The sequence below is a fragment of the Tenrec ecaudatus genome, chromosome 6, assembly GCF_050624435.1.
Source record: "Tenrec ecaudatus isolate mTenEca1 chromosome 6, mTenEca1.hap1, whole genome shotgun sequence".
Classification (NCBI taxonomy): domain Eukaryota; kingdom Metazoa; phylum Chordata; class Mammalia; order Afrosoricida; family Tenrecidae; genus Tenrec; species Tenrec ecaudatus.
In genome coordinates, this window is record NC_134535.1 from 167361160 (window position 1) to 167379378 (window position 18219).

Genomic DNA, 18219 nt, shown 5'->3' on the forward strand with positions numbered 1-18219 from the left:
CTTAACCCTATTCCTGTGTAAACACTAACATACTTAACCCTATTCCCTGTGTAAACTCTAATGTACTTAACCCTATTCCCTGTGTAAACGCTAACGTACTTAATCCTATTCTCTGTGGACGAGGGCTTACAGGTAATTTTGAAACATATTGCTGAAGTCCTCAAACCTAATAGACTAACTTATGCTGAGGAACTTTGTCAATGACTTAATGACTGAGCTAATTCCATACTAAAATATGATCTGTGTGGTCAGCGGTTACAATCTTTTGAAAATGTATATATCCATGAAGGGTAGAACCAATCTCTTAATTAAAGGTGCTGACAAAATCCCAATCCCTTAAAAGATAACTATGAAAGTTTAATAATTGCCTATGAACTTGAAAATTCATAGATAAACAATGCAAAAAGAAATCCATAATCAGGAAGGAAACCATTTCCCACAACTGTTTTCAACTTCAAAGTGAAATCTGTGTTAGCAGGTTCTAATTCTTTCCTGAGATCAACTGTAAAATTCATTTTAAAATAACTGTTTTGGATACTAATGGAAAAACAAGTTAGTAGTTTCAAACTAATCATGATAAATGATGACTTATAAGAAGAGTTAGCCTTCCTATTAGCGTAAAGAAGTAAACTGAAGAAAAAGAATTCCTTTTACAGAAATGCCAAGGAGTCAAATGAGAACAAAACAATGACTACTCACTGCGCTAATGTTCTGTTGAGTTGTCTTGATTCTCTGAATTTCCGGAGTGTCGGCTACAGGAGAGTAGTTAGAAAGCATCTTCTCTGCTTCATCTTTATACTTTTTCTAAAAACACAAACATTTCATAGGAATCTGAAACTCTTTGCACGTGTGTACATGTATGTGGTGGTGGTGGTGGTGGTGGTGGTGGTGGTGGTGTGTGTGTGTGTGTGTGTGAAACAGAGAATGATGTTCTTCTTCAAACTCTACCACACCACAGGGCTATGAATTATGAATGATGCGAAGCAGCTGCTGATGCAGAAGCAGTCATAAGTGAGGGAGAAAGCAAACAGTCAAGCGGAGAGGCTTGTCTCCATGTGGGCAGAGCAGAGGGGTCTCCTGGTTTCTCAGAGTTCCTATTCCTGGTCCTTTCCAAGTTGAGTATGTCGTTCCCTCTCATGGGCAGTCCCTGCTCAATGTGGCCTCCTGACTTCTTCAAGGACTTATGTCGCAGTTACTACGTCACACAGAATGTTCCTTAAGTTTTCTACTCTATGCAAAGATCAAACACTTAAGACTGACACCACGCATTGAATCCACCTGCAGGGCAGGTAATGTCAGTATCTTCCTGTTACAGATGGGGACACTGAAACGCTAGACTGTCCATGTCAGGGCTGGGAATAAACTGAGCCTGTCTAGTTCCAGTCAATGAAGCAACCCCTTGGGCACGTTGCTGCTCTTGCTGGACTGCACCACTGTATTGCCGCATCCCCTGTGGCCATTATTACACCCAAAATGGATTAAAATCCCTTAAACTCAGACACATCTTTGTGTCGCACCCGTCACACCCACACACCATTAAATGAAAATGGGAAATCTGAACAGTTCGGGCTTCCCGGATAGCTCACTCGTGATACTTTTTCATTTCTGGTCGTGTATCTCGAGGTCTGTGATACTGTATTGATCTGATCATTTGATGATTACATTGGGCGATCGATCCCCATGGGCAAGACCATCGAATCATGCCTGTAAATCGGGACGCAGGAAGTATTTGCTAAACGAGCAAGGGAGATTCCCATTCTTGAGACAGTAACATTCCTCCACTGACACCCGGCCCTTTGTCCACTTTATGTGTCCCCAGGGGTCCAAGAAGGAGCCCTGGCAGCACAGCGGTTACAGGGGGGGCTGCTCAGCACGAGGTCAGCGGTTTGAAACCACCAGCCGCTCCTCGGGAGGACGACCTCTGTGCCAGGCTCCTGAAAATACAGATGGGATGCGCTGCTCTCCTGAAGTAGACCGAGCAAAGTGTATTAGACGCAACGCCATGGCGCTGAAACCAAAAGTCCAGATTCCTTGAACTCACAGCGAGGGGCCTTTGGGAGGGGCTTCGCCGTGCAATCCCCTCTGCCCCACTGTGGCTACAAGTGTCCTTTTTCATGAGTGAGGTTAGTCAAGGGCGGCCAATCTTTCCTCGATCACCCAGCGCACTGCGTACGAACGCAATGCCCGTGAAAGACATCAATCAAGCAGGCACAGAGCACGTGGCGGTTGGTGATTAGGACCCACACTGCTGAATGTGGGAAGAACCTGGACGCTCCACTCACCGGGCTATAGATTTCAGCGGCTCTCTTGGCTCGAAGCATATCCGGGATATCCATGCTCACTTGCATTCCTCGCCCTTTAATTTCGTTTTCTAAGTCTTTCTTGTATTCTTTCTGAGAACACAGAAAACACGCTGCAGAGCTCTGCCCTAACCTTCCAGAGCAGGGCAGAGGGTCACATGTTTGAACCTCAAAGCCACCCGATGGCTCTAGCGTGCCAGCAAAGAAGCCATTCCAAACCCGAGACTCCCTGCTGTACTATACAGCCACACAACACTCACCATTATATTCTTTCTGGATACCATTTGATGTCTTCTTATAGTTTTACATTTTGGGGGTCACATTAGTGGTTATGAATTGGGCTTCTAACTGCAAGTAGCAGCTCCTAAGCGCCAGCCATGCCATGGGGGGAAGATGAGGCTTTCTATTCCCACAGGATTACAATCTTGCAAAGTCACAGCCCTGTCCTATAGAGTCAGTATCCACTCTGTGGCAGGGAGGGGTTTTTAGGGTGACCCTCTTACCTGGCTGGCCATTTCGGATGCTTTCCTAGCTCTCTGGATATCCATGGTATCTGCGCCCACCTGCATGCCCTTCCCTTTGATTTCCATTTCCAGATCCCTTTTATAGTCTTTCTGTGCAAAATAAAACACATTTAGAACAATTTGAACATTTGTATTGAAACCATAAAGTCAGTTGACATCAAGATCATGTCTTCTGCAGATAAGGTGAAGTCGTATTTCTTTTATAATCACAGAACCAGAAAGACTCAACTTGCAGTAGGAGCGACTTCTGCACCATGAATCAAAAAGCTTTTCTCAATGAATGTATGGAATGTGATGAGTTGTATGAGCCCCTAATAAAATGATTTAAAAAAACATTCAATAAAAAAAGAAATATTTATGAAATAGGAATATAAAAAAGAAGGAAAAACAGAGCTGGACGAGGGGACATTCTTACATTTGAATATGATGAAACCGATGGATTCGTGATTAACATTTGGATAACCTAATTGATAAATAAAACGTGGTTGTAACATTCTAACTTTGGCTCTGGGGAGAATAACTGATGGTTGCTTTCCTGTCAATAGCACCCGCGCGCACACACACACACACACACACACACACACACACAATTTGCTGCCAGGCCACTCAGTGTTCTCTTATTCTGCACCATTCAACTTAGGTGGGATCTACATAGACCACCAATGAGCCCTGTAGGATTCAAATAAATCATTACAGGTCAACTTGGATCCATCATGACTGGTTTCAGGATGGACAGATTTCTTTTTCCACAGGAAACATCAGGAGAGCTTTATCTTGCCTGTTAGACAGGAATGAAGAAGGTGTCGCCCCCTGCCACTGCTGGCAGGCCTTTTGCAAATATGAGAACAAAGTCTGCCTAACTGACAGATAGACAGCAAATCTTGGTCATGTTCTTTGAGCCATGCCTAAGCATGAATCCATTTCCTATACTGTTTAGGCATCTATCTATCTATCTAATCTACCTTTAACTCTTGCTGCTGTCCTAGAGTTTAAATTCTCAGCACCCTCATTTATAAAAGGCTATGGACGACCATGACAACCCAAAAACCCTTTGGGGGTCTCCAAATAAATGAAGCCTCCCTTGAATTCTTTCTGATCACTAACCACGGAGGTAAATTCGGGCAGAAGACTTTGGCAAGAAGCATGTCCAGGGAGGGACAATCTCCCTCTTAGGGTGTGTCCATGAAGAAGGTCACATCCTGGAGATGGTACCGAGGATCGAGTAGTCAGGAGTCATGCCCTATCAGTCTTGTCCTGGCTGCCTCAGTTGGTGGGCCCTGGGCCCATCTGGTAAGCCCTTCTACCCTAACTATGTATGTGTCCCAATCACGATCCTGTTTCTGCTTCCCTAGTCTCCCCTGTAACTGGGATGTCCTGCTCTGCCACCAATCATGCTTTTTCAATAACTTCCTTTGCCCTCCCAGGGCCTTCTTAAAGCTTTGTATTCTCAACAAACCCTGGGACACCATTTTAACCTCATGCTTTATGATCTCGCTCCTCTAGGTGGTGAGTCTATGTCTTCATGTTGTCTCTTCTCTTTCTAGACTTAGTAATTGCTCTCCTTAAATTATTTTTGAGATGGGGTGGCCCGTGTACCCTGTCCAGTCAATTTAGACTCATGGAGCACATGGGCCACAGAGTAGAATGGCTCCTCTGGGTACTTTGGCTATACTCTTGAAGGATGGAAGCAGATCGCCAGCCATCTCTGGGAGGTTTCAAATCATCAACCTTTAGGTCAGTAGTCTATCAACCTATGGAAAATCACTGGTGCCACCCAGGAGCCGGCTGAGTCTTAGTAAAATTGGCACAGACGCACACCTTTTAAGATACTTCTGTCGTATTAAAAAAACTACTGAATGTAAAATTCAGCAAGACGCACACCTTTCTGGATACTTTTCTGTATGCATGTTATTCCGCAATAAAAATTTACAAAAAGAAGAAAACCTTTCACCATGTTCAATTCAGTTTCTCCCCAGTCCTTTTTTTAAATGCTGACATAATCTATATCGATAAGAATTCGGTTACATAGTAAATGTTGGTTCACTTATTTGATCGAAGTTCTGAGCTTAGACAAAGGGTAGAGAAAATTTTCAGTCTCGGGTGCTTTTGTTTTGCTTAATTTGTAATTTTTCACTCATTAACCTGTTTATTTTCATAATTCACTTTTCTATAGAAAACTTTAGGATGTAATTTTTTACTTTCAAAATAGTCATTTTCAAATCATTTTGAAAACCATCGTTTTTACCATATATATAAAATAACCTACCTAGAAGTTGAGGTACTGAGCAAAGATACCAGTCAGGAACCAGGGTAGAAGTAATTTTCCAGGACAGATTTCCAATCTGGAAATATTCTTAAGAACACCAAGCGACCGCCCAGGACACCAGCTGGGTCTGTGTTTACTGCTTGCTGAACACCCAGAAAACCTCCCAAATGTCGAGGACATAAAACCAACAAGATGGCAGCCTCTTTGGGGGTGGGCTGAAGATCTCAAAGCACACTGCTTTTACCACATTGACTTCGCTTCAATGAGAAACTTTGCAGATGAAAAGCAATCTCTGTGCAATTATGGAAAAGTTCACAATCTCTGGTTGAGAAAAGACTGGAAAGCCTGACAATTGGGTACAGAGGGGCATGGCTATGGTCATGTGCAACGGAGACCTTTAGATGACAAAGACGGTAGCCCTGCAACATTGGTCTGAGTGGCACGTAACCATCATAGAGCTGGTTCCTCTTAAGTCCAAGTCTTCCCCAAGGTTCTCAGTAAGCAAATCAACACTACTTTCCTAGGCCACGGACCCAAAGAAGGGAGGGGGCTCTAAATCACACATTCTTTCTACTTCTTAACTTGGGAATACATTTTATTGGCCTTGATTAATAACACCTGAGTCTGAAATGTTATGCCACGTATTACAACCTTTTAAATGTGTCAAAATTTAGTTTGCTCCATATCTGAAGACTTTTCTGAAGAATTTTGCTTCTCAAACCACTTAGATACTCATTGCCTATGCGTCGGAAGGCACCCAGGTGGCATAGAGGTTACATGAACTATAGTGGGCTACTAACAGCAAGGCCAGCAGTTAGTTCAAAACCACCAGCTGCTCCGTGGGAGAAAGACGAGGCTTTGACGCCCAGAAAGAGTTCCGGTCCCAGAAACTCACAGGCGCAGTTCTACCCTGTCCTACAGGATCGCTATGAGTTGGAATCGACTCAGTGGCAATGAGTTTTGTTGTTGTTTGGGGGGTATGTTTTAGAGGGTTAAAATGACTGCTGCGATTTAACAAGTTTGCAGAGCAAACTAGTTTCCTATTCAGCAATCTACACACCGATTATGCTGTGACCTTGGTTACAACCCCCACACTGTGACAGCACCCACTTTGTCTCCTGTTTCCCTTTGCCCAATTGCCCCACCTCTTCCTGACTTCTTGACTTGACTTCAGGCAATGATGCCTTTTGGTTTCAGACAGCGGATGAGACCGAGAAGCATGTTTTTTCCTGATGAAATTGTTTACCTCACGGCTCTGTCTTTCGTGCGACTGAAAGGTTTTTCTAGAAGTAGATTTAGTCCTAAACTAGCAGGATATCTAAGGGCAGTCCTGGGAGTCCAGTAGTCGATATCAGACTCTTTTTCATGCATGTGAATTTCATTCTACTGTTTGCTGCTGCTTTGTCCGATACCTCCTATTGTGATCTGTGTCGGATCTGTCAGTGGTAGTCACCGGGCACCGTCCAATTCTTCTGGTCTCAGACTAGAGGCTGCAATTCATGAATTCCATTAGTCATTTGGACTAGTTTCCTCGAGTCTTTGGTTTTCTTGACTTTTCTATGCTCCAGATGGAAAGTGACCAGCAGTTGTAACATCGCAGACCTCTAGCAAGTTTTTGAAGACTCCAGTTACCACTCACCGAAGTAGGATTAGCATATTGTCCCCATGATTAGGTTATTCCAATTGACCTCCATGACCCTAGGACTCTGGTACTCTGTCGTCAACCCTGGGATCCCAATCCAGGGAGGGGTATGGTAACAGCAAAGATCTTTTAATGACTATGCCTGTTGTGTGCTCTAACATATAAATGAACATGTGCAAATATATACAGGGGGAAGGAGGGCGTGTTTCCAAACATTTATGGGAAAGCTGAATTTAAGGAAGCTGTGCACAGATTCTTGAAGCCCCTCTGTATGTAGGAGGAGAAGTATGGTGGTGGAGTGGGTTATGGACTGAGCTGCAGTTCAAATCCACCCACAGCAGCATGGGAGAAAGATGAAACGGTCTGAGTCCTTCAAGATTGAAAGGCGTGGGAAAACAAAGACAAGGCTTTTGACTCTTGAGTGAAAGTTCTGGTCCCAGAAACTCACAGGGGTAGTTCCACTCTGTCCGACAGGGGCGCTGTGACTTGGAATCGACTCAACGGCAGTGAGTGTGTAAGAACACGGGCTATCTAAGAACAGCAGCAGGTGGGAATAAGAACACTGCTGCTAATTCTGTACAGGCCCAGAACAACCCTGAGTAAAAGTAGTCATACAAGGCATTCCTTGATGGCTGCTTTTCTCAAAAGGAAGGGTTTCGATCTCCCTCCATCGAGAATAAGGTCGGCTGTTGGTTTTGTACCTATGCCCTTGGACTTGGGCTGATCTCTTTTGCTGAGAGATTTTAATCAAGAATGAGGGCTGACGTGTACCAAATGCCTTTTCTGCATCCAGACAATCATGTGCTTCTCTTCCTTTACGTAGATGGTGGATTCTGTTTGTTGACTGCTCCAATGCTGAACCAACCTCGGACTGCTGGTATGAATCCCCCTTCATCAGGCTAGCTTATTCATTTTGATGGGCTATTGAATTCTGTCGGCTAGGATTGTGTTGCGCATTTTGAGTCTGTCTTCATGAGGGAAACGGGTCTAAAATGTTCCTCTTTCGTGGTATCTCCATGTGGGTTTAGTACCAGGGTTTTGCTGGATTCACAGAACGTATGTGGGTGGATCCCTTCCTTTTTTATATTCTGGAATAATCGGAGTCAGACTGGGGGCTACTTCTCTGAATGTTTGGTCAAATTTCCCAGTGAAGATGTCTGGGCCGGGTGTTTGTTTGTTTTTTTGCTGGTAATTTGTTTTTCTGACTTCTTCAATTTCTTCTTTTGTTAGGAGTCTGTTCAAATTCCCTGCCTAAATTTATCTTACTTTAGGTAAATACTGTGTTTCTAGAAATCTCTCAATCTCTTCTAACTTTACAAATGTGTTGGAGTGGAGTTTTTCCATAATGGCCTGCCGTGTTTGTCTGTTTTCTATCAGTTGGTTCTGTTATAAAGTAGCTTTCTTGGTTGTTATTTGGGTTATTTGCATCTTCTCATTCATATCCTCTGTCACTTTAGCCAGTTGTAGTCTATTTTATGGATTCTCTCTCAAACCAAACCAAAACACAAACCCCGCAACTCTTAGTTTTTAGTGTTCCCTCCTTTTGCTCGTCATATATTTCTTCTCTAGTCTGTATTAGTGCCTTTCTTCTGCTGGCTCGGGCTTCTTTTGTTGCCCTTTTTTTTGGGGGGTTTGAGCTGCACAATGAAGGCCCTTATTTTGATACATTCTTTTTATTGTGTGCATTAATGGCCATGAATTCTTTTTATTATGTCCTGTACATGTTGGTATGTTGTTTTCATTTGTTTCTAGAATTTTTTGTTTTATTTTTAATTTCTTCTATTACCCAGTAGGATGTTTTTGTTTTTTTTTTGTCCTTCGTTACAGTGTAATTCAGGTTCCATGTGCTTAAACTCCCCCCCTCCTTGTTCTTTATGTTTCTGGTTTCTGGTATGATAGGGCTGCCATCCGAAAAGATGCTTTCCAGTATTCTCATTTACCGAGGCTCTCTTTGTGGCCTCCAGTCTGGTCTACTACAGGAAAGCGTCCCTGTGAGCCGGAGACACTGTGCACTGGGCTGCTGTGAGGTGTCCAGGAGTCGAATGGGTTGACTATGCGATCTTGGTTGCACTTCGTTCGGGTCGTTTTTCTGTCAGAGTTCCTGCTAAAGTGTGGGCTAAAGTTTGCTGCTAAAGTGTGGGCTAAAGTTTGCAGCTATTGCTGTAAAAGTCTATTTCACCTTGGAATTTTGCTTGGGCTTTTTTATGCACTTTTCAATTAGGTTATAGGGTGCCAAAAAATGAGGAGGCTTCAAATTATTCCTGAAAAAAAAACAAAAAATTGAGAGAAAATGAAAATTTTTTCATTCCGTTTTTGAAAAGGTTTCAAAAATGAATGGAAAAATTCCAGACCACTTCTTTGTGCTCCTGCAGAGCTTGTACATGGATCCAGGGGCAGTTGTGCAAATAGGACAAAGAGATACTACATGGGCTACAATTAGGAAAGGTGTGCATCAGGGTTGTGTCCTTTCGCCGTCTGTATTGAATCTGCATTCTGAGTACGTTATCAATGAGCTCGGATTATACAAATAAGAAGGTGGCATCAGGATCGCAGGAAGGCTTATTAACAGTGCGCGGTGTGCAGATGACACGCTCTTCCTTGTTGAAAATGAGGAGGCATTTTGGCACTTCCTGAAGAAGATCAAGGGTTACAACCTTCAGTATGGATGACAACTCAATGTAAAAAAGACCAAAATCCGCACAATTGGGCCAACAAGTTGTCAAGGATTTGGTCTTGCTTGGCTCCACAATCAATGCTCATGGAAGTCCCAATCAAGAGATAAAAGACGTGTTGCATTGAATAAAGCTGATGTACAAGCCCTCTTAAATAGTATTGATAAGCAAGGACATTACTTCGAGGACTAAGACAGACCTGACCCAAGCCATGAACTTGCCTCAGGTGCATGTGACAAAAGGACATTGATTAAAGATGGCTACAAAAGAATCAATGTGTTTGATTTGTGGTGATAGTGAAGACTATTGAAAGTGCCATGGGCTGCTGAGAGGACAAACGGATCTACCTTGGAAGGAGTACAGCCGGCACGCTCCTTAGAGGCAAGGATGGCGAGACTTTGTCTTGAGTTCTTTGGACATTTAATCAGGGGAGGCCGGTCCCTGGAAAAGGACATCATGCTTGGTAAAGTGGAGGGCCGGAAGGAGAGGCAGCCCCTCAAGTCGATGGATTGACACAGTGGCTGCAAGAACAGGCTCAGGCAGAGAAACCATGGTGATGGTGCAGGACCAGGCAGTGTTTTGCTGTGCGTAGCGGGTCCTGTTGTGCATATATGGTCGCTATGGGTCAGAACTGATACAATGGCAGTTAACAACCAAATGACAATTGATCCCTTAATAATTATTGTGCCCTTCCTTGTCTCCTGGGATGGGGTTTGATTTAAGTTGATCAGATATTAACATTACCACCTCTGCTCCTTTTTGGATTGCTATGTGCTTGGTGGGTTTTCTACCTCAGTAAACAGTGACAGTCTCAGAAACCCACAGGGGGCGGGGGGCGCTATGAGTTGGCATTGACTTGATGGCAGTGCGTTTTGAGCATCTGCTTGATAATTGTTTTTCCCCATCCTTTGATTTTTTTTTAACTTATTTAGGCTGATGCCGCTTGGGAGGGAAAGTTGCCTCTCAGATTGGTGAATCGCAGGGCTGGGGACAGGGTCAGGTGGGGTGGGCGGGGGAAAGGGGAGTGGAGCCAAAATCCAGAGAAGGGGAAGATGACTAAAGGCAAGGTTAACACTGTGGGCCCCGGTGGTCAGGGCTGCAGAGTTAGTGGACTCGTGTCTCTAAGTGAGAGGGTTCTGGTTTCTAATAATCAGGAGTGTTGGGGAAGAGGGAGCACACTCCTCAGGTCACCAGGCAAAGTTGTGGAAGCGTGTTCCAGTGGCCTCAATAAACAATCAAGACCTGGCCTCCTCAAGTTCAAGGAGCTCGGGGTTGCATGTAGTCTGGTTAGGTGGAGAATCGATAGCTCTAGATGGGCATCATGATGCATCCGACTAAAGCCGTCATCCTGGCTTCTCTCAGGCAATGTAATCTTGAATGAATTAATCTACACTCTTTAGACATATGCCAACTTCCCATAAAGGGAATATGCTTCGAAGCCTGCTGTTAGGTGAAAGAATAAAAACAAAATCTATGTTTTCCCACATTTTTCTTTTTCAAAAACAAGGATACATTCTCTTCCCTTAAATTCTCACTTCCATAAAGCCAATTTCGAAACTTCTCTGGTCCTGAAGCCAGAAGTATGTCCCAATGTGCTACTTTTAAGTGAACATAACTCCCTTCTTATAATAAGAAAAAAATTCAGATCATTGTATGTAGTGATTCTACAGTGATTCCAACACTGTCATCAAACTGATTCCAACTCATGGTGACTCTATAGGACAGGGTAGAACTGTCCCTGTGGGTTGCTGAGACTATAAATCTTTATGGGAGTAGAAAGCGTCAGTTCTCTCCAGTGGAGTGGCTGATGGTTTTGAACTGCTGACCTTGAGGTTAGCAGACGACTCATAACCCAGTGGTTAGGTAACTAGTTAATTACTTGCTAGATGCTTGGAAGTCTAGTGAAAGGAATCACAGAACATCCTTAAATCTTCCGTCTAATCCAATCACGGTCATCTCATTTCCCTGGCAGGTGCCAACCCCTGAGATTGTAGGAAGATACCAACACAGTCATAATAATTAACCAGCTATCTTTCATCTTCCACATCTCCAGCATGTGAACGAAGCCTGAGTTAGCGCTTCCAAACTGCATGTGTCACGGAGTAACCCTCGGAGGGGCCATTGAAGGGCCCGCTTAATCAGCCTCGCTCTCAGTTAGCAAGTCAAATTTGCCATCACGTGGGCTTCTTACAAAATCGTCTCTTCCCAGAGAGTGTCTGCTCCAGAGACTCCAAGAAGCATGGGGCTCACTATAAGGTGTTTCTTCTGAAACGCCTCTAAGGTCTGTCTCCACAAACTCTGATATCTGGTATTGAGCCGATCAGACAAATCTCTGAATTCAGATCATGCCACGAGTTGCATGCATTCCATGAAGAGGGAAACTATTCTTACTGAGTGAAGAACAAGGTCATTCAGAAAGAGACACTACTTCCACCCAAACTACTGTCAGTAGACATGTCAGGGACAGGGTAAGAATGGACCAACAGAGGCTTTGCTGAGACCATAGACCAAATCACACAGAGATGGCCATCACCGCCACAGTAACCAGTTGAAAGGACAGATATACAAAGATAAGAAATACATCAGATACCTGCTCTATCTAACATCACATATCGAACACCCATCATGATCCACTGCTAAAGGAAGGATAGTATGAAAACATTGATGGCAGCCTCGATTGATGGAAGGCACAGGGGGGACACTCAAGAGTGGGAAACACTGCCTTTCACATGAGACTTCCTGGCACTGCACTGGGTCCATCAACCCAATGCCAATGAAGGCTTGCACTCTGCTTCGATGCCGGACACGCCACAGCGCAGCTTTAGACGAAGACGGAGGAGGAAGAAAGGTCCTGAGAACCTGTTTCCAAACACAAGCCAATAAAAGCCTTATGAGTAATGATGCGATCTCCAATAGTTTACGAGGTGGCCCCAGATGCAGCAGCATTTTGCTCCCTTGTACCTGGGGCTGCCAGGAACCGGAGGTCAACTCGGCAACAGCTCACAACATATCAGGGGACAAAGGAAGACGGTCTGTAAGCGGGCCGTGCAAATGCCTTTTCCTAAGCTTCGCAGACTTCAAGAATATTCGCATGACGGAGAAAAAAGAATGTGAATTTTCAAATAAGCAGAAGGATCTAGAGTATTTCCATTCAGACCTATTAAAACTAGCAGCAAAGATTTGGAAAATTCCATATACCAATCCAGGGGCTAATATGACTTATACTGAGTTCCAAAATCGCGCTTCCAGGTCTGTCCCAGTCAACCTACTCACCTCACTAGCTAGCTCCGAAGCCTTTTTGGCCCGCTGCATCTCAAGGGTGTCAGTGCCCACGTGCATCCCCTTCCCTTTAATCATGAACTCCAGGTCTTTCTTGTATTCTTTCTGGAAAAGGCAACATCAAACAACATTCAGACACTCTGTGGACACACATGTTTATAATTGATGAGAGGCAGACATTTTAAAAGCAAAATATAACTCATTTTGAACTATGAATGATATATATATTTATATATATTCACACCTTGCAACTACAATTTATAAATTGCTTATAACTATAATCCCTTATTTTCGCTGAAAAAGGGTATATAAAGCTCCCAGCCACTTTACTACAAAAAGGCAATTTCAATAGTGACAACCTTGACTAACTACTGTCTGGGGTTGGGTGCTGGTGCGGAGGAGGGGAAGCGGGGTATAAACAGGCTGATGTGACGTCAATACAATTGATTTTGAGGCCAGTGCATTCACGAACTATGCAATGCTGGGAATGTTTCTCAACATCCCTAATCTTTGGTTTCTTCTAGAAATGTGGGAAATAGCACATCCAATCCAGGATTACCGTAGGAATAAATAAGAAGGCCCATGGCATAGCACCCAGTGTAGAGTTGGTACTGGGAATTGAGAATGTATGCTGTATTACTGCTCTCTCCATAGCTCAGTCTTTCCTTCGAATAGGCTCAATTTATTGGGATTCTTGACACCACCTTTTCATTTAACTCAATTTGGCTGATCTCCGCCGTCAGGAATTTCTCCAAATAATCATGAAAAGTTATTCCAGATTTTAACCCGAATGCAGACAGTGGATGCAACCAGTAACAGAAGACTTTGTGGACGCGTAATGACAATATTAGTCAAAGGCATCACAGTGGACATCTGTTCTTTCCCCGACCAGATCCGCTATCCCTCTTCTGGCAAAGAACTCCTCGAGTTTTGTCTGGGGAATTGTCCTTATACTACTCTTACTTCATACGCTACAGGGTGGGTTCATTTCTACCACCCTCCTACTTATGCATTTAACTATATTAAAGTACTTTCTCTGCCCTCTTATTTTAAAAAGCATTCAATGACCAAAGTTGAATATGAAATAAAAAATACATCATTCTTCAGAATAGGCTACACTTAAAACATCTTGCAAACCTGAACAGAAAATGAACTAAACAAATGGTTGGCCTGTGACCAAGACTACTCTACACTCGCCAAGCGCAGGGCTCGATGATGACGGCTCAGCAGTAGACACAAAATTGCGATTGACCTAATAGCATTCTTTAACTGGAGTCATCAGAGACATGGTCATTTCTCCCTGAGATAGCCAGCTACGGGAATTAATTAGGAAGCTGTTAGGAGGGGCCGCCACAGAGAGACAGCCTTCCAAGAATGAAGCCAAGAGAGACGGTAACAATCCTGAGGAGGGAAGCAAAGGAGAGACTGACATCATTTGGATTCCAGGCTGAAGCAATCTTGACCTTAGGATCCTTTTTCCCCCCATTCCATTAAGTCAATAAATTTCTTCTGTTGCTTAACACAAGTCAAGTTGGGTTTCTATCACGGTCAACCTAATCAACAGGGTTATCATCGTCCCCACAATTTACTAAGCAATGAGAGTGAATCTTGAATTTTCTTCACCGCTACTTTCAGCTCGATGCCCCTCAACCCACAAAGGTATTATTTAGGCCCATGGCGATGAGGGAATATAAGGATTCAAAGACTGAAGGATCTCAGAGATATTGCATTCCTTCTTAGAAAGTCCGCAGGAAATCGGAAGGAGCCGCTTTCGTTTAATGAAGAGGTTTAGCTAGGGTCGTTCAGCGGTCTAAGCAAGGCCTGTGAGAGTCCTTGGATTATGACCCGCTGGGTCGGTGAGCTTTACAGCTGCAGTTAGTGGTTGACCATGGTGGCCTGGGTGCTCTGCCTTCCACCTTCACGTGCTTACATGATCCAGTTCAGTCTCGTGGAATGCTCTCAGTCTGGGTACTCTCTACCTAGACTGTGTGCTTGTATGCATGTTCTGCAAAATGAAGAAACGGTCATTTTTGCATGAGGGAGTACCACGTAGAAAAGGGAAACTGAGCTTCTTGATTTTATTTTTCAGTCCTGGGCAGGGAGAAGCCAGTGAGCGCATGTAGCAGTTGACCTAGCACGCTGCCCGCAATATACTCACCTCACTAGCCATTTCGGAGGCGCGCTTTGCTCTTTGAATTTCAAGAACTTCTGCGCTGAGTTCCATTCCCTTCCCTTTGATTTCATTCTCCAAGTCTTTCTTATATTCTTTCTAGGAGACAAGAATAATACCATTCAATGTTCACTAGACAGCACTTCAGCTGATGGAAGTTCTACGTGTTTCCCGCAGCGACGGGGGAAAATCCCTCTGAAAGGAATGAAGCAGATTTGTTGAGTTGACGGGCTCTTCTTTTTCTTGGTGGGCTTCATTTCCTCCCTACTAATGTTTAGAGTAGCTTCTAAAATAGCAATCTCTTTGCTTTAATCCTCAACCCACCAATATGTTTTGGAACTATAGTGGAATTATAGGAAAACCTTAGGAGTACATGCTTCTTATTAATTCATTGAAATATTGTCTTTGAACCAGGTCTATAAAACAAGAATCGCCAAAAGGCATCATTGAAAAAGAATCAAAATTACCAAATCAAAAGGATTGATGTAAGCAGGTGTTCGGGTTTATTTTATTTTTTTTTTTAAGATTCCATTATATAAGAAAACATGAAAAAGCAAGAAATTTTCTACAGATTGGGAACATATTGTATCGAATTGTGCCTCTTTTAATATTTGACTAAGTAGCTCCAAATGTCTTTACTAATTTTGATAGCTAACTTGTTCTCTTATTAATTTTGCAATAATCTTTCTAACTAATCATATAATGAATGCAATATAAAACTTATTCCCATCCAACTAAGTTGCATTCATAAGTACCTTGCCAGATGGAAGATGAAGGAAGGATCCTTTCCTGGGAAGAAGTCATGTTCCAGTTAATTCTAGGGTTCATGTGAAGTTCTTTTCTTTTTTTCCAGCATAATTCAATTAGCTGGTCCTCTGTTTAGCAATAGCCTACTTGCTACTCCATATCATTTTGGGAAAGGTTCTGGGGTCAAAGGGCCGGGCGGAAGTCAGAGTCTTTCACTGATGCCTCTTGGAACGCCCAGAAGGACTTTAAAGAACCGAGCCTTGATTTTTCCCCCGGGCAAAATGAAAATACAATTCTTGCTCTGCCAGTATCCAAGGGCAATTGGCAGAATCAAATGAAATAAAGTCTAAAATGATACCCTGAATGCCCTAAACTGGTCATGTGGATGTAAAAGCCATGAAGCGAAGCCCTTCATAACGTCAATGTCAAGCTAAATGCTCATTCATAGAGAGAAGTGACACAACTTCATTAAGTCACCGAGAACTCGTTTCAAACCAGGTCTCTCTCCAGGTTAATTGAAAGACGTTAAATCATAGTCTTCTGGGTCTTTCCCCATCTTGACTCTGTATCCTTAAGGCCCACGCTAAAAGAAGAAGAAAGGGGAAAACGCAGCCGCGTGGATATTCAAGTTATTCATCGACCTCAAACTAAAGGTCACACTGTCACTTGTATGTAAATGAGGACACTATCCTCTTATTAAAAATATCATAGAAATGGTGCACCTTTTGTTAAAAATGAAAGGTGACACTTTCAGGGGGTTTCCATTTGATTCAAATGATAGCTACATTTGGCTCCAAAAAGAAAAAGCATATATCACTATAAACCTTGTTATTACCCGTAGGGAAAAAAATTTCAACTAGACTCGAACTCAAGGGCCCCCAAAAGAAAGACTGTAGGCGGTTCTCTGTTTCCTGACCTTGTTCCTTGATTGGCAATGTTTAAGTGTTCAAAAAACTGTACAAGAGCCGATACCAGATGGGAACCAGAAAATGCTTTCAGAAGTTACATGCCTCTTGTCCCAAACTTACTGTACATTGCAATGGTGATTCATGTTGGCTTTTGAAAAGCAGTTCACTAATAGTGGCCAACTACCATCTTCTTATTAAAGAAACTCAGGATCACACGACTCTACGTGGATAATTACAATACAATGTATTGTACACCACTGCCTTAAGACAATGGTTTCTGCAATTTTCTCTTTACTTCAAAGATTCACGATGACCTGAAGTCATCTAACATAGTCTTCTAATTTACAGCAAATCGGAAGAGACCCAAGATACCTTTCAGTCATTAAAGAATACTTTTAAAGGCATGAACTGCTAGCATGTTATATTTAAGTGTTAAATTTGAGGGCTTAATCCTCATCAATTTTAATATATAAATTGTGAACCCCAAGGCACCTTTAAATTTGAAAGTAAAATTCTCCCGAGAATAAATTAAAATGAAAAATGAGCACTAGTTCTTATATTCTGTATGCTAAATGTATTAGAACACAAATCAGCTATAAATCATGAATTGTTTTTCCAGACTTTCTCATTTCTGATATCAAATGTCCACAGAACATCTGCAGAAAGAGCTAGTTCTAAAATGCATTTCTGTAATACCTCAACTTGCAAGAATCAAATTTGCCCTGCCCACATTCAAAATATTTTTCCCACTAAATCCCATAAAGGTATAACATTATCTATTTATAAAAATTCTAAGTGACAACCAAAAGACAAAATCAGAACATAAATCTAGAAAAGCTGGAGCATTTCTTTCTGAAACTTTAAATGGAACCTTAATACACACGTCTCTACTTTTAATGAAAACCTAAGGGCCAGGTCAGAGGAAGCGGGTTAATTTAATATCATGAACACAGAATTAATTGAGATGTGGTATGAATAAATGCTTCCCTCTATCTAGTTACTTCTGTTTGGAGGGATCTGGTAACCAACAGAAGGCCCTACCTCCTTCAGGAGGCCGGTGATGTACTTCACGTGCAAATACTCTGGAGTCTTGTCTAAATCCAACGATGCTCGGCCTCTCATTTCCTTCTCGAAATTCTCTTTGTAAACTTTCTATGAAACAAAGCAACGTAATAATTTCAACTCGAGGAAATAGTAGGAACCACTGGAAAGGCATGAAAACCAGAGTGTCCAGAACAACAGGGAAATAATTCTGAGATTTTCATAAAATAAGCAATAAAAATAAGTCCGTCTCAGTTTATCATACACTTGGGGAAGATTGAACCAAAAGGTAGGTCATGCTGGTAGAGGATTTTGAGTGAAGCTGCTTAGCGTCTTACTGCCTCTCTGAATATTTAGCACATCAGGATTTGGGGAGAGGAGAGCCAATCAAACTGGCTATCGGATCACCTGATTGGCTCTCTCAGAAGCAAAGCAAACCAGCCCAAGGAGCAATGCCCCCCCGCCGCCGGCAGGAAACACGGTGGCACGGAGCCTGGACAAACGCACAGAGCATGGTCCCCCCCTTCTCTCGTCATCCTCAGGACATTTCCAACCAGCCAGGAGACATTGCATCTTCCTTGAATGACTGTTGGCATGGAGAACATTTGTCTAGCACCATGGACTGTGAAAGCTACATTGGGGGAAGCGTCTCAGGAACCCAAAACAAACA

General features: G+C 42.9%; 1 protein-coding gene across 2 annotated transcripts in view; it reads right to left on the reverse strand.

Moving 5' to 3' along the window:
- The window catches only part of NEBL (nebulette), a 451165-nt gene that overhangs the window by 59541 nt on the left and 373405 nt on the right, over positions 1 to 18219 (reverse strand). Inside the window, exons 12-17 of one of the 2 annotated variants that reach the window (XM_075552463.1) lie at positions 17550 to 17660; positions 14842 to 14952; positions 12678 to 12788; positions 2804 to 2914; positions 2283 to 2393; positions 700 to 804 (exon numbers count right to left, since the gene is read on the reverse strand). The exons of the other annotated variant lie outside the window; for it this stretch is intronic. Of the exons in view, the coding sequence (XP_075408578.1) occupies positions 700 to 804; positions 2283 to 2393; positions 2804 to 2914; positions 12678 to 12788; positions 14842 to 14952; positions 17550 to 17660 (660 nt within the window). The remainder of the gene's footprint in view (positions 1 to 699; positions 805 to 2282; positions 2394 to 2803; positions 2915 to 12677; positions 12789 to 14841; positions 14953 to 17549; positions 17661 to 18219) is intronic. 2 annotated transcript variants of the gene reach the window in all.